The 15,883-nt window shown below is 43.2% G+C and overlaps 2 protein-coding genes across 9 annotated transcripts; one reads left to right on the top strand and one right to left on the bottom strand.

Annotated features, from left to right (window-relative positions):
• Positions 1-1,471: 1,471 nt before the first annotated feature.
• On the top strand, positions 1,472-11,313 carry LOC6557345 (SRSF protein kinase 3). 8 transcript variants are annotated; one of them, XM_032737456.2, is made up of 8 exons: positions 1,472-2,568; positions 6,373-6,594; positions 6,658-7,109; positions 7,184-7,527; positions 7,900-8,013; positions 8,939-9,649; positions 9,969-10,239; positions 10,308-11,313. In XM_032737456.2, exons 1-8 carry the CDS (start codon positions 1,601-1,603, stop codon positions 10,502-10,504), a joined length of 3,279 nt encoding a protein of 1,092 aa, XP_032593347.1. In that variant the 5' UTR covers positions 1,472-1,600; the 3' UTR covers positions 10,505-11,313. The 8 variants fall into 8 exon arrangements, with proteins under 8 accessions (XP_032593347.1, XP_032593350.1, XP_032593361.1 ...); XM_032737459.2 differs by having other exon boundaries at positions 1,473-2,568; positions 8,942-9,649; XM_032737465.2 differs by having other exon boundaries at positions 1,478-2,568; positions 9,542-9,649; positions 10,308-10,844.
• A 633-nt stretch (positions 11,314-11,946) lies between these two features.
• LOC6558534 (membrane-associated protein Hem) lies at positions 11,947-15,851 on the bottom strand. Its single transcript, XM_001984790.2, has 2 exons — positions 14,461-15,851; positions 11,947-14,403 (listed from the first exon to the last, which is right to left on the bottom strand). Exons 1-2 carry the CDS (start codon positions 15,638-15,640, stop codon positions 12,203-12,205), a joined length of 3,381 nt encoding a protein of 1,126 aa, XP_001984826.1. The 5' UTR covers positions 15,641-15,851; the 3' UTR covers positions 11,947-12,202.
• Between the last annotated feature and the right edge of the window lie 32 nt (positions 15,852-15,883).

Here is a 15,883-nt window from a genome sequence, read left to right as displayed (position 1 = left end):
TGCGTGTGTATTTATTGTTCGTATGAGTAAACAAAAAACCAAACAAAAAACAAAAAAACATTTCCAAAAATTTACATTTAACATTAACAATTGTTTTCAAATTAAAAATTGCCATAAACAGAATGAAACCGAAATCAATAAAAATAACTATATAAATCAAAATGGTGTTTTTGTTTTCCTCCTTTCCACCTGTTTGTGCAGCAGGAATAGTATGAAAAATTTGATTATCATCAGTTGAAAGCTCAACAAGGAATACAAACGACATTTTTCGTTGTTTCATATTGGTAAACAAATACGGCAGTGTGCAGTGTGTTGTTGTTGTTATTATAGTTGGTATTTGAAAAGCTTTTGACAGCTGACTGACTGACTATGAGGACAATAAGCTTTATTCGCTCCGTTTAGCTGGCTCGCTCTCTCTCTCTTTTTGGGTTTGTTTTGTTTTGGTGCTTTGTGCCAAATGCCTTTGCAGTAACGACAAAGCCGGCACATGCGCTTTCTGCCACTGCCACTGAGAGAGAACGAGAGAGAGAGAGAGAGAGCGGCCTGAGGCTGGGTAGTAAATGGAGGCGGCTCGGCGCAACTTCGCTGCAGAGTTTGTACGGGTCAGAAACCGATAGACAGTCGGAGAGTTCGTGCGCGACGCATTGCAAAGTTGTTACCGAAAATCAAAGGTGGAATCTACAATTCTTTTCATTTCTTTTTTTTCCTTTTTTTTCATTCTGCTAAATCGGTCATGTGAAAAATGTCTAAAGTGCAACAGTAACTCAAATTCGATGAATTGAAATTAATAAATTTACTGCTAACTGGCTACGCTACACTCAACTCAACTCAAATTGCCATGAATCGAAAATCAAATCCCAAAACGCTGAGGAAAAATTGAAACGCGTTTGTATTTGTCTGATTGTGCTTTATAGTGTGTGTGTGTGTGTGTGTGTCTGTGTGTGTGCTTGTGCGTGTGTATATATATATATATATATACATATATATAGTGTATTGTGTGTGCATGTGTGTGTTAATTTTTCATGCGCAATTTGGGTTACAAAGCAAAGCGATCGAAAAACGAAAAAACGCTGCTTAAAATGCATTAAAAATGCTTTAGGCAAAAGGGGCTTCATTGATTTTCCTACGCACAAATGTATGCTACATAAAATTAAGTGCTTAAAATTGCGCTCCAATGGCGCCGAATGGAAATGAGGCTGGCTACATTTTGGTCACACTGGGTGCTTAGACGCAGGCCAACAAGGATGTGGACGAAGGCAGCAACGACGACGACGTCGACGCCGACGACGATAAAGACGACAAAGACGACGCCATGTAGCTGCTAGGCAAGGCGAAGACGACGACGACGACGACGACGCCGCCGACGACACTCCCTGCAAGCAACAACCAAATAGCAGCCAAGGAGAGCTGCCACAAACAAACAAAACAAATAGTAAAAACGAAGAAAAAAAAAACAAACAAATAAATAGAAATAGAAATAGTAAAAGAAAAAGAGGAGCAGTCGACAATCAGACGAGGCGACTCTTTGTGGCACATCTGCAGGCAGGCACAGTGCGGCGGGCACATTGCCAAGCTGGCTCCCGTATTGCCCAGCAGCGGCATGGCCGGCCTCGTCAGCGGTGCAAGTGGTGGTGGCAGCAATGGCAGCGCCGGCAGCGGCTACAAGCATCAGCATCAACAGCATCAGCATCATCTCATCTCGCCAACGCACACACACAGCCACACACACTCACACTCGCACACACACTCGCACACACTGCCGGCCGGCATATGCAGCAGTGATAGCGGCATTTCAACGCTGAGCGCCATCTCGCCACCGCTGTCCGCGTGCAGCACCACAGCGGCAGCGGCCACAACAGCCGGCAGCGGCAGTCCACAGTTGCGCACCTCGCCGGCGCTCAGCATGCTCGGCAGCGCAACGGCAACGGCCAGTGGCAAGCAGCCGTCATCGACTCAAACATTGAGTCCAGCGGGCAGCGCTTCACCCAACTATTTGAGCACCATGAAGCTGTTGGGGCCGGCGGCCAGCATTGATTTGGGCAGCTCGCCGCTGTCGCATCGCAACTACAGCAACTCACTGAAGGGATTCAGTTTTCGGCGCAGCTTCGACGACAAGATCATTGCACCGCCGTATTTATCACATGGCCATGGACATGGTTATGGCGGTGGTGCAACACCGGCGCCCATACCTTATCCACACTTCCATCCAGCATCGTCGCATCATCATGTTAATGTTGCATCGCCGCCGACATCCATACCAAACGCCCACCATCTGCACTTGCATCACCATGCAGCGGGTGGCGGTGCGGGATCGGGATCGGGCACGGGTGGAACACATCAGCCACTGTCGCTGGGTACGCTCACGTCGTCGCAGTCGACGACAAAACTGTCGTATCGCGATGATTTTCTGCAACAGATTGGCTATCTGCCCACGACACGCATCTACAGCACCCCGACGAGCATTGTGGACGAAGACAAGGCACAGCAGGACTTTCTCTCGTTGTCACTGTCGCCGCCATTGAATCGACGCCGCGACATGCCAGCGTTGAGAGGACCCTTTGTCAGTCTGTGAGTAACCGTCACCACCTAACCATCTAACCACCTAGCCAGCTAACCACCTAAACCATTGCTTTGTTTTTATCATTCAGTTTGAGACACTCGTGTATAACGCATACGCAGCGTGAGCCCAATTAAATCCATCTAGTCAACCTCTCAATTTCAGTGTTGACAGGTCAGCCAAGTGCTTTCATTCCCAGGCTGTGCACAGTGGGACAAAAGCATCCCATTGACAGCACAATATTCCATAAATATTAATTATATTTTGGGATAGTTTTAAAGTTCGGTTCTGGCAAAATGTGTGGAAACTGAAATGATAAGTTTGCAAATCACATACTAGAAATAATACATATGTCATATTATTCCTATTCAAAATCGATAACAAAGAGTCATAGTTATGGGTTAAGATTGGAAAATAATTATTGAGGAAAGAAGGCAGTTGTCGTATTAACACCATTTTTCTAAGACTTCCAAAACTGTCAACAGAATTATACGATCTAAATAAACATTATAAAAATGCTCACTGAAATTGCTGTTGCCAGGGATTAAAGTTCACGTCAAATTTTATTACATTTTCTATAGCAATGCCTTTTTGGTCATGATTTGGTCTAAAGAATATTCTATTAATAGTTTAGCTTATAAGTTATAAAAATAGTTGTAAATAAATTGACAATGCTGACCACGTCGAGAGAAACTTGAAAATGAATTGCAATCATTTTTATATATGTACAAATCGTAAATTGATATAAATAGCTGGTTGTATACAATGAACGGATGAGGAAAGAGTTTAACCAAATAATTTGATCTAAGTCTGCTTGCACCACTATGCAGTGCCTGCTAATAGGATAACCATTTGAACATTATTTGCTATATTTGCGGCTCATGCTGAACTTTACTTTTCCGCCCACACATACGCATACATATATATATATATATGTATGTATATATATATATTGATGTACTGATAGATATGCCCACGCAGTGACCACCCTAATGGTTGCCTGGTTTTGTTTACGTTTTTAATTTGCATTAACCGCAAAAGCAACTGATGACGCCAAACGTGGCGCGTGCCCCCTGCAGTCACACAGAAATAGTACCAATCAAAGGCGTAATCAGGGGGAGGCAGGCGCTGGCGGCTGCCCCCCCACAGCTTAACTTTGCATACACAAAAATTGGTTTAGCTTAATAATTGAGAGAAAATTATAAGTACACCTTTTTTAGATAAATTCAGCATCCCTTTCACAAAAAGCTGAGTACGCCCTTGGCACCTATGCTGCACTTGAGTAAACTATGACGTTGTCACGCTAACACACACAAACACACACACACACAATGGCACAAGGCGCGTGCGTTTTATTTGCACTTATTTTTACAGCGAATTATTGTTTCTTATTTTGCCAAGTCTATAAATAATAATATTGTAAAGACGTGGCAGGCAAGGCAGCCAGAGAATTTGAGTAATTTTGTTTTTTTTTGAGTGAGCGCACAAGATGCAGAAAGGTGCGTGTTTCTCTTTGTGCATTGGGGTGACTCATGCATGGAACAAGTGTTTTTTTTATTTGTGGCACTCGCAAAACGCTTGCAATGCCAACAAAGACTGTCGAAAAAAATAAAAATAAAATCAATACACACAGACTGCTTAGTCACTTTAAACAAAAGGAAATAACAAATAAACAAGAAAATTACTTAAAAAATCGCGTCGCGTGTTTCCTGTAGGGACGAGGACGAGGACGAGAAGTTTTTAAGTTCAAATTTATTATTGTTTCAAAGAGAAGAACAGTTCGACAATGCCATAGAGTCCAATTTTTTTGGCACAGTGCCTAAGAAATTTGTAACACTGACAATGATGATGATGATGACGATGACGATGATGATGTTGTTGCTTGACGCTCTCAATTGCTGGTTCGGTATTCAAAGACCGGCAGCCGCGTGCTACGACAACAACGACGTCGAGTTGATGAAGTACATTGGATAATGACGCAAAGATATGTACATTTACTATACATATATATATATACATATATACATACATACAAGCAAACCAACACATGTTTATAGACTGTGGGGCCGCTCAGTTGCACACGCACACACATATGCAAATACATATACACATATATATATGTATATATATATATACATATAGTACACATATAGCTGCCTATAAATGTATTTGGCTAGTAGTGATAAAAGCAACAACAGAAAACGAAAAACGCTTCGGCACGAATTGAATTCTTTGACTTTGGCTCGCTCATTTGATGGGTAAAAGACGAAAAGGCCAAGCGTTCGAGCAATATTCTCGCAAATGCCACCGAACGCAACGGTTGTCGAGCCACACTATACACTACAATACAGACTAAATAAGATACAGATACTATTTTTTGTTTTTGTTTTTGTTCATAATTGAAATTTTTGCGTTGCGCGATTTTATTTATTTACCTCCGTCCGCCAGCTCGAAGCGCGCGCGTTATGTAAGCCAAATTCGAAAGTAAAACGAGTGCAAACAATGCGAAAACTAATGCAGTCCGTCAACGCATAGGAAAGTCAAGGTCGTTGCTAGCTACCAACAAAAAAAAACGCCACCCCATCCCCCCTCCATCATTACTGGGCCTGGTTGCAATGTAGGCGAGAAAGCGAACAGCGAATTGCCAGTAGTCGAACTAACTAACACACATACAATCAATTGAAATGGACAACTGGTGGATGTACAGCTCGGAAGTGGGCGCCACTTGTCCAAAGGAGGAGGCCAATGCGACCTCACCGAATGGAGGGCATTGGAAAGAGCTGTGGCTTGCCAACTGGCTGCTAATTAGCCAGAGCTTTGCCCACTACTATCAGCTGTTCTCAATCTATGCCAGCATAGTGGGCCAACTGCTTCGTCACATTATCAACACACTGTCGCAGGACGAAGTCTTTGTGTATGGACTGCAATTTTGCCTGCTGCTGCTCTTCCTCTATCTCATGCACCAACTGAGGCCGGGCAGCAGTGCAGCAGCTGCAGCAGCAGCAGCAGCACAAGCAGAGGAAAGTGTGATCAATGCAACGGCAGCAACAACGACAACGCCGGCTGTGACAAAAGAGCTGAGCTGTGATTTCAATTATGTGTCCGAGCAGGAGAAGCGTGCCGCCCAGGAGGCGGCCAGCGAGGCCATGCTCGAGGTGGAGGAGAAAAGACGTCGCAAGCGATTCACCAAGAAACGCAATTGCGTCTCGGCTGGACCCGTACTCATCGCCCTCCGCAAGCAATCACAGCGGCCCAAAAGACATCGAAGACCAGCATTGAACTTTGAGCCACTGTCGCCCAGAGAACGAATAGTGGAGAATCCTCTGGTGCCTAGGGACAAACCCTTGACGATTAATCTGCCGCCCACAGTTCTTCACCAACAACCTGTGGGAGCAACTGGAGCAACGGCAATGACCTCTGCACCTGTGAAGGTGTCGGAACCGGAGGAAGTGGATCTGGTTGCACTAATGTGCGTGAGTTCGCTTAACGGGAAACTTTGTTTAGATTGGAAGTGATCCTAGATAGTTTGATCATATATGTATGCAAAACTAATCAGTTCTGAATTTAAACAGACCAGTTCAGATTAAAAGTTATCCAAGTTTAGCTGAGAAGTATTCCGAGTTAGTTTGAGATTAAGTAATCACTTGGAAATATCCAGAACTCATCAGTTCTATGTTTAAACTGTTGGTTTGCTTTGGTTTCAAATCAGATTTAGTTTAAGTTTTAGATTAACTTTAAGCTTATACAATTTTAACCTAAAATTTAACATCAACATTTCGAAATTAGCTCAACTAACAAGTATTTTCTACTTTCAGCTCGGAGCCACGCGGCACGCTGAGCACCACAGATGAAATCTATCCAGACTCTCCGGATAGCAGCCTCTACGGCTCCGATGAGGAGCAGGAGGATGCCTCACAGTATTGCCGTGGTGGCTATCATCCGGTGGTCATTGGCGATATATTCGACAATCGGTTTCGTGTTGTGCGCAAACTTGGCTGGGGTCACTTTTCCACCGTTTGGCTATGTCGAGATCTAAAGTGAGTAACAACATTGAATTCCAATGCAATTTGAGTCACAAAACCTATCACGTTTTGTTGTAGGGATGAGAAGTATGTGGCCCTGAAGGTGGTGAAGAGTGCACCGCATTATATAGAAACGGCAGCGGATGAGATTCGTCTGCTGGAGGCCATACGGGATGCAGATCCCCTCGATGTGAAGCGGGAAAGGATCGTTCGATTAATGAATCACTTTACGGTGCGTGGTGTGAATGGTGTGCACACCTGCCTGGTCTTCGAGGCACTGGGCTGCAGTCTGTACAAGCTGATCGTGAAGAACAACTATCAGGGACTGGCCATTGCCCAGGTGCGCAATATCATTAAGCAGGTGCTGGAGGGCTTGGACTATTTGCACAGCAAATGCAGCATTATTCACACGGACGTCAAGCCCGAGAACATTCTGCTGGTCATCGACAATGCGGCGGCAATGAATCAACAGATCGATGATGAGATCAACAGTCTGCGTGTGAAGGGCGCCGACTTTCCCGATTCATATAGTAAGAACTCAATCGTATTTTCTGCTCTTGCTGGTGGTTGGATCATCTGTCACTTTGTTCCTTCCCATCCTTAGTCAGCTCGATTGAGAAGCAAACGAAGACGCGGGCCAAGTGGCCGCTGATCGAACCGAATGGCTCGACGACGAACACCAGCAACAGTACAGCGAACAACTCGACATCATCGACGCCGTTGGCCGCTGTGGTCATGTCCTCGCTGGATAAGGACGACACAACCACCTCGTCGACGCTCAACTCGAATACCACCTCGTCGCTGGCATCCAAATACTCCAGTCTGCTGGGCGATAGCGAGTGCAATGGCGTTGGTCTGCTCGGCGTTGGCAGCGTTGATAGTCCAATTATCGGTGGTACTACGAATTTAAGCAATCGTTATCGTGCTGAGAAGAAAATCACTGCCAAGGTGAGTAACCCCAATGTGCAACACACCACCACACACAGCACACCACCTGCGATTCCAACACCATTTTCCAGCTCATCAACATCCGCGATGATGCGATGGATGCGTTCGAACAACAATTTGCACTCAAGTCAAGCCACAAAACTTTTGACCTACTATTATACAATGCATATTCTAACTATCCATATGTATGTACGTGATGTACGTATCACTATGTGTGTATGTATGTATGTATGTATATATGTATGCAACACAACAACAACAGCAACACGTCGGCAAATTATTCCTAATTTGATTTGATGCATTGATTTCCATTGTTGTTTTTTTTTTTCTTTTGACATATTTTTCATTTTGGTATTGGGCATATCCGCACAGTCTTCTATTGACCGCGATGAGGACACAGATACCGACACCCTCGGTGACAATAGCACCATTGCCAGCGACACACCTACCGAGCACGACGTTAGTCTCAGTGCAAATCCGGAAAAGGTAATGTTTTGCTTAGTTTCATCCCAAACCACCGCCCTCCCCCCGCAACTAGAGGTGCATAGTTCGCTCGTTCGTTCTAAATATATGTAAAATTGTGTGTCTGTGTGTGTATGTGTGTGTGTGAATGTGTGGTTGTGTGTTGGAGAGTGCTTAGCATCGTTCATTACAAAGTATCCTTTTTTGTGTGCTGCCGCTGTCTCGATTCTTGAGTGCTTTTTGAAGTTGTCGTTACTAATCAATGAGTCTTTAGAATAGGACTTTTGTAGAATGTGGAGTGAGTTTAGCCGATCATCATTGCTACAACTAATCAACTAATTATTTGCCATCAATACGTACATCATGTTGGAATGTTCAGTTGCCTAATGGCTTACCTATATTAGCTACATCTATATAAATGTTATATTGCAACTGTAGACACTTTCTATATTTAAGACATCTTTGCCGAATTACACAAAAACACAAACACAAAACCATATCAATTGCTTAAATGTTTAATGTATGTGTATTTACCTTATGCTACAACTGGCTTAAGCTTTATATGTTATACATATATGTATATATATATTAACCTTATCATCTGCTTTTCGCCTTTATGCTGCATAGTCCATATACATACATCTACCATATTTAACGTCAAAGATATGTTGTACGCTAATTAAATGTTTTTTTTAATGTTGTCAAGTTTACTAAAGGTATAACTTATCATATCTTAGATCCTTTAATTTAATTAGAGCACTTCACAGATGGGCTGCAAGCTGGACTAGTCCCAACTGTGAATGATCTAATGAATGTTTTTCTTGCATTGCACCGAACAAAAAAAAAACAACCAAAATCGTGTGTTCTTTTTTCTTCTTTTCTTTCCTTGTGTGAACCAAAAAAAAAACACTAAATATATATATATCAAATATATCACCATATGTTAAAGCAGCTGCCCAATGCCATAGTCAGCAACTCCAATACCAATACCAACACCAATACCAATACCACTACCAACTCCTGCTCCACCCACACCACTGTTAACTCGAATACTCAAAGCACGTGCACGTCAACGACACAACAGAACAACAGCAACAACATACCTACGGCCGATGGCAACAATGGCCCCATCCACAGCCAACAGAACACCTCAGCTAGATTTGATACCACATCCACATCATCAGTCCCTGTCTCCGCCTCCGCCTCCGCCTATGCCACTGCCACTGCCAATGCCAATGCACCACCTACAGCCCCCAGCAGCACTACCAGCACGTGCACGTACTCGTTCACGCATCTCGTGGCAACAACAACAACTGCAACTACAACTCCAACATCAACAACAACAACATTACCAACAATTGCAAGCACAGACCTGTTTCACAATAATAGCAACACTGGCAGTTGTGACAACAGAACCTCATCATCAACAATAACAACAACAACAGCTACAACAGCAGCCATCGCGTCTTCAATTAATGCAACAACAACAACAACCACAACATCAACAACAATCGCTAAACTTAATGTCAATGCCAATGCCATTCCTTCGCAGAACCAGAGCCAGAGTCAAAGTCAATCCTATACGCACACGATACAATCGCTCATCAACAACAGCAACGTGAGGGTAAAGATCGCCGATCTGGGAAACGCATGCTACGATGTGAGTACAAATCGAAATACAAATCTATATACATAAATATATATGTCTTACATGCTTAATAATTAATGGTTATTGATGTGCCTGATCGATTGGTAACCAAATCGCAGTCAAAACTAACAGCTCCAAATTGGTTTGAATTTGAACATTTGAGTACGATTTGATTTATAAATTATATATAATTTATTTATAAAAGTTCTTCATTGAAACATTATGATTTGGCTTTAGATTAAGAAATAGATTAAATATATAAATAAATACATTTTTTAAGAGCGCGAACTAAAATATCTTTGACTTCTCTATCTCAACTTAACTGGAACAGTATCATCACTTCACCGAGGATATACAGACGCGACAGTATCGCTCCATTGAAGTGCTGCTGGGTGCGCCATATAACTATACCGCCGATATCTGGAGCACAGCATGCCTGGCCTTCGAGTTGGCCACCGGTGACTATCTGTTCGATCCGCATGCGGGAGAATCATACAGCCGCGACGAGGATCATCTGGCGCACATTGTGGAGTTGCTCGGCTCGATACCGCAGTCGGTGATATTGCGTGGCAAGCACGGTCTCAAGTACTTCACAAGCTATGGTAAATGAGAAATGATGATATCCACTGCCGTTGAACATGGATGTGATGCTAAGAATTTTGAATTGCAGGCAGCCTACGCAACATTACCAAACTGAAGCCTTGGAGTTTGCTGAACGTGCTTGTGGAGAAGTACGATTGGGATCCCGTGGAAGCCAAGAAGTTCTCAGACTTTTTGCTGCCAATGCTCGAGTACAATCCGGTTATACGGGCATCGGCAGCAGAGTGCCTGCAGCATCCTTGGCTGGAGCAGGAGGAGTTCGTCTAGCACACTTAAGTGACAACACAGTGGAACAGGATCCAACAGGCAGAATCGGACACATCCGTACTTACTGGAACTCATAATTGTAAGCTTTTATATGCGAACAAAATTGTCATAGTGGAATTAATATTACGATCTATGTATATGTATATTATGCTAAATTAGCGTTTAAGCCAGTGCGCAAAAACCAAACACAACAAATTTCAATGCAAGTAAGGCAAATAAGGAGTTTTCGAAGCTTTTTAAAATTAACACGATTTTGTACTCGAGAGCTTTAAAAACGTTGAGCAAACAATGCGATTTTAATTATTTTTGACAAAGAAAAGCAAAAGCATTAAACAACAAAACACATTAAAAATAAAAAATTTAACTTATGTTTTTTATTTGAATTTCATGTATATTTTTTGTATTGCGATAACAAAAAAGACAATGACGACAATTTTTAAGTCAACAGATGCCTAAACTGACTGACTGATTGCAACAAAAAAATAAAAAATAAAATAATAATAATAAAATAAAATAAAATGCAAAGTAAAAGTAAAAACTCTAAAATAATCTTTTCGAACCGAAACTAAAGCTAAACCAAATTTAAGAATTAGTAAAATATTGAGAATCACGTTAATAATATAATATGTGTACTATAATTAATGACATATTTAAATGTAGATAACTAACGACATTGTTACGATAAAATACAGCCAGCTTTCTAGCAGCAAGTAGTGATTGTGGTATATTTAACCAAAAATATTGTAGGACTTCAGCCGAATACAATTGTGTGTTTAATTGGTTTCACATTGGTCGTAGAAAATTAAATATTATTTCTCTTTTTAATACATTATTTGTTTTCATTTTAATATTATCATCAATTACTTATCAATCCAGTAAATATATTGATCTTTTGTTGGTTTATTTGATCAATCGGCGGGCTTTAACAGATAACAGAGATAATCCACAAAACTAAGTAAATGCACCATGTTAAGAAATATCCGCTAAATCCCAAACATGGTATTAAATCCAAATGATAACTGAAATAAAATATAAACAAGTAAATCTTGTAGTGGAATTGAGAATTCTTTAATGAAATTTATACAAAAATGAAAATGAATGAAAAATCATTCATTAAGAATACATGCATTATATTTGCTAGGGAAATCCAAATCGCTAGGAGGAGAAGAACTAAACATATTTTATTACTTACCTACAAAAAGTATTTGTACACAAACCTAAGAAGTAACATTAAACGTGACCAAATAATTTAATATTGTGGAATATTTTTCCATCAACACGTAAAGAACAAAAATTAAATACACATTTAATATACACACGAGTAATAAAATAAAATAAAATCAAATAAATTAAATGCAATTACGATACGTACGTATTATTTACATAAACTGAGGACTCAGTAAGGGTTAATAAAAATGAAAAACCAAACACTTTTCGGATGATTTGATTTGCATATGCACTTTATTTATACAAATAATGTATCAAAATGCTGAATACGAATGTCCTAAATGCGTAGAAACGTTTTTTTAATTGGTTAATTATCTCATATATCATACGGTATTATTTATGTTTAACAATAGAATAATAGAATATTTTGTAATTCGTTCGCATAATGCACAATAATCGATTAGCAGTAACTAATTAGGTAAATACTCGGATAAGAATACGTGACGCTTATTGCTGTCTGTTTGGTAGGGATTATAGACCCAGTCCCATTATCTGCTCCTGTTTGTAGACACCGTGATAGGCATTGCGGATGAGCACGTATGGAAAGCACGATTCCAGCAGATCCATGGTAAGGAATGGCGACTGTTTAACAATCTCATCCAGCAGCAAATAAATAGACTCGCGATTCCGGGTCGCTTCCTTATCTGATTCCTGACCCAGACGCAGCAGCGATGAGCTGGCCAATGCCAAAAACTCCTTCATGCGATCTTCCATATCGTTTTGTCCACAAATTGTGAACAGGGCGCCAAAAATGTTGTTGATGGCAGCCGCCATACAGTGTGTGTTATTCGAGTGTCCGTCGATGGTGGCTCTGTAGAACGAATGCTCATTGCGTGCCAGCTTTGGTATGGAGACAGCCACAAAGACCATCAGTAGACATGCGGTCAGATGTTCGCCCTCATCATATTCGGGTTTTTTTGATTTCAATGTGGTGGCCAATGTGGGGTCCACCTTGCAGAGCAGACCCGCCGCCGAGGCCATTTCGGAGGCGACACGTATCTGATCTCCACCTGGCAAATGCTCCTGAAAGTCCTTCACCGAGCTGAGCAGGAATGGAATGCGTTTGTCCAGCACATCCACCAGCGCCTCGTGCACCAGATTACGGAAGCAGATAATCACACCAATTATGGTCATGCGTTGCAATACCCGATCAACGTCCTGCAATCGCTTGAACTGCTCCTTCATCACCTCCGGCTTGTCGAAACTGGTGCGCAGAGTGATTAACACCTCCTTGTTGGTGCCCACCAGCGACTTCAGCTCCTGCACCTGGTTGGCAATATGCCACATCAGCGTCTCATTCAGCGTCTTGATGCCATACGGGCCCACCAGCTCGGCCAGAGCGCGCAGCTCGATCAGATCGGAAAACTCTTGCGGATTGAAAGGAACCCAACCCTCCGGCGAAATGGGCACAAATGCCTTTTGGTTAATGGAGAACACAATGTTGCCAGCGGAGACACGTCGCAGCAGCACCTCGCTATACCAGGTGTTATACAGTGCCGCAATCGTCTTCTCCCCGTGCGAGTCCAGTGACTGAGTCTGTTGCAGCAGGCAGTTGTTGAACACGCGTGTGATGTCGATATGCACATAGTTCTCCACCGTTTGCAGCACGTTCATGTAAGCTCGTACGCTGGCTAACAGCTCCGAGGGTTTGGCTATTTCCATGGTCTCCTGGTTGAACATCACCATGCCGACCAAGTCGCGTGAGAATCGGTGCTCCAGATTCTGGCAGAGATATTCGCGTGGCGCAAAGGCAAATTCCCAGACGTTGACTGTGGGACAGTAATTGATGGCATAGCACAGCTCGGTGAGCGCCATGTGCAACTTGTCCATGGTGGTCAGATCCTCACGTGTCTTGCGAAACGATTCGTCGCCCGGTTTGCGAATGTCGTCAAAGTGTTTCGATTTTGATTTGTCCTTCTTCTTGCGCGCCGACTGAACGGATAGAATCTTGGCGCAGTGTTTGGGCAATAGGGCATCGGCCATGGTGCATTGCTCGTCGCATATGGTGGTAATGATATTCTTTGCCTCCTTGGCCATCTCCTCTAGGAAAATATTGACCACACTCAGTGAGCGTTCACGTATGTGGTGCCGCTCTTCCGGACACATTTCGTGTGTGCAATTCTGGAAGTGGCTGCAGATCAACGGAAATGCAATTATGTAACGATTCTGTGCCGGAAATTCCAAGCACATGTGAAACTGATCATCAAACATTTTGTTGTAGAAACAAAAGATACTCAGATCCGAAGTCTCTACAAGTATCTCGTCCAGGTTGTCGACAACGCGCGTATGAAACACCATCGAATCGAGCAGGCGTGCCAGCTCCATATGCTCCGTGATGCGTAGTGCCGCCTTCCCAACACTCATGTACGTTTGCAGCCGGAACCAGTCCAGCCGGAAGGGTCGGAAGTAGAAGAGCTCGTTGTCCTCCACCTGCTTGACAGTGAGTCCAGCAGCCGTATTGTACAGCGAACTAAATATAATACTCTCATCCTCCGGGCACATTTGCAGGCTCTGCATGCGTATGTTCAGATCTGTTGCATCGAAGCCGGACAGATATTGGACATAGTAGCGCTGCATCACCTGGCTATATTTGCGGACCAGCGCACGTAGTTCCTCCATGTGGAACAGCAGCTCCGGCAGTTGACGATCAACCAGATCTTCATTGCTCTTGCCTGGGCGAAAAAATGCATTTATATTTTCGAATAAAAATGATTACAAAAAGTGCTCACCTTTGTTTTTCAGTAGCGGCGGATTATCATTGTGCCGCAGCAGCCAAAGAATCTCGTCGCGCGCCAAGCACAGCCCAATGAATATAAAGATGGCTTTGGGACCCAGTAGACCCGGTTGATCGGTCATAATCAGTGCCAATTCTTTGAGGGCAGTTCGCAAAAACTTGCGCCGCTCGCGATGCATGAGGGCTGCCTTCTGGACGGCCGTGTTGTAGGCCTCCTTTACCTCGCCGATGCGCTTGCTGTAGCCCTTGATTCCATCGAACGTGGACTGAATGTACTGGTGTATCTGGAGGACTTCGTCCCTGAACAGGGCCACCACCCAGCTGCTCTCCAGTGCCGACAGCCAGATTTTGTTCACCTCCGGATATTGGCCGAGCATTTGATGATTAAGCAGCAGTCCGAATATGATCCAGCGATCCATGGCCTCCAGTGAAATGTACTCACAGGACATGGTGTCCGTTCGCACGGCCTTAAGGAGAATAGCTGGATTGCCCACCAGGCTGAGCTTTTGCATCTCGCGCCATTTATCTGCGGGCAGGTTGCGCAGAGCATATATCGATGTTAGCGAGCGCAAGGCATTCGTCAGCAGTCGCTGGTGGGGAATGAACTCCTCGGCGAGCTTCTTCAGCGGCACCTCGTAGTCGAGAATCATTTGGCCCAAGCGTGGAAAGCCCGTATCCGCCTGATTGTTCTGCAACTCGAAGGCGGCATTGTAGAGACCCAGCACCGCCTTGCGATCCTCGACGCGTGAGAGGACAATCATCAGGGACACATAGGTGACCACCAAATCCAAATAGTTTTTGGTCAGTTCAAAGTTGAGTGTGATGTCCAAATGGATCTGGCAGGCATCCATGGTGGTGAGCAGCTCGCACACATTGTCCTTGAAGTCCAGGAGATCGACGAATGTGTGATAATAGAGCGACAGGGATTTGATGATCTCCGCCTTGATATTAACAATCGCATTCAAACCCTTCACGTCGATGTTGGGAAAACGTTTCACAATGAATTTGATGGAGGACTCCAGCGATTTCTCCGACAGAAAACCTGGCTTCGACTTGGTATCGCCGCATGCCTTCTTGATGTTGTAAATTCGCGTGAGTATCCCCAGACCACGATCATTTAAAATGATTAATTTCTCAGCGATTTTCTGCTGATTGGGGAAAATTGGGCGTGCCATTTTTTCCTTTGGGTTGGGATTTTATCTGAGACGAGAAATATGTTATGAGCACTGCTGGTGGCAAGAATTAAATTGTGTCAGATACGCCAACTAACGCCAGCGTACGTTTTTTAAAGCGATCGAATTCTTATACTCTAATATTGTTATTTATTGTCTTTTATTGTGCTGATAAAACACGGCTTTGCTAAATGTACACATTTTAGACTGTGTGACCAATTCTTGTAAGCATTAAAATACCATTCG

The sequence above is a fragment of the Drosophila grimshawi genome, unplaced genomic scaffold (genome assembly GCF_018153295.1).
Source record: "Drosophila grimshawi isolate 15287-2541.00 unplaced genomic scaffold, ASM1815329v1 contig_44, whole genome shotgun sequence".
Lineage (NCBI taxonomy): Eukaryota > Metazoa > Arthropoda > Insecta > Diptera > Drosophilidae > Drosophila > Drosophila grimshawi.
This window is presented reverse-complemented; position numbering and strand designations above follow the sequence as displayed.

Coding starts and splice junctions, on each gene's coding strand:
- LOC6557345 (XM_032737456.2), top strand. CDS start 1,601: ATGGCCGGCCTCGTCAGCGGTGCAAGTGGTGGTGGCAGCAATGGCAGC. Junction 2,569..6,372: donor AGAGGACCCTTTGTCAGTCT/GTGAGTAACCGT, acceptor TTCTACTTTCAG/CTCGGAGCCACGCGGCACGC. Junction 7,528..7,899: donor AGAAGAAAATCACTGCCAAG/GTGAGTAACCCC, acceptor ATATCCGCACAG/TCTTCTATTGACCGCGATGA.
- LOC6558534 (XM_001984790.2), bottom strand. CDS start 15,640: ATGGCACGCCCAATTTTCCCCAATCAGCAGAAAATCGCTGAGAAATTA. Junction 14,404..14,460: donor GCCGCTACTGAAAAACAAAG/GTGAGCACTTTT, acceptor TTTTTCGCCCAG/GCAAGAGCAATGAAGATCTG.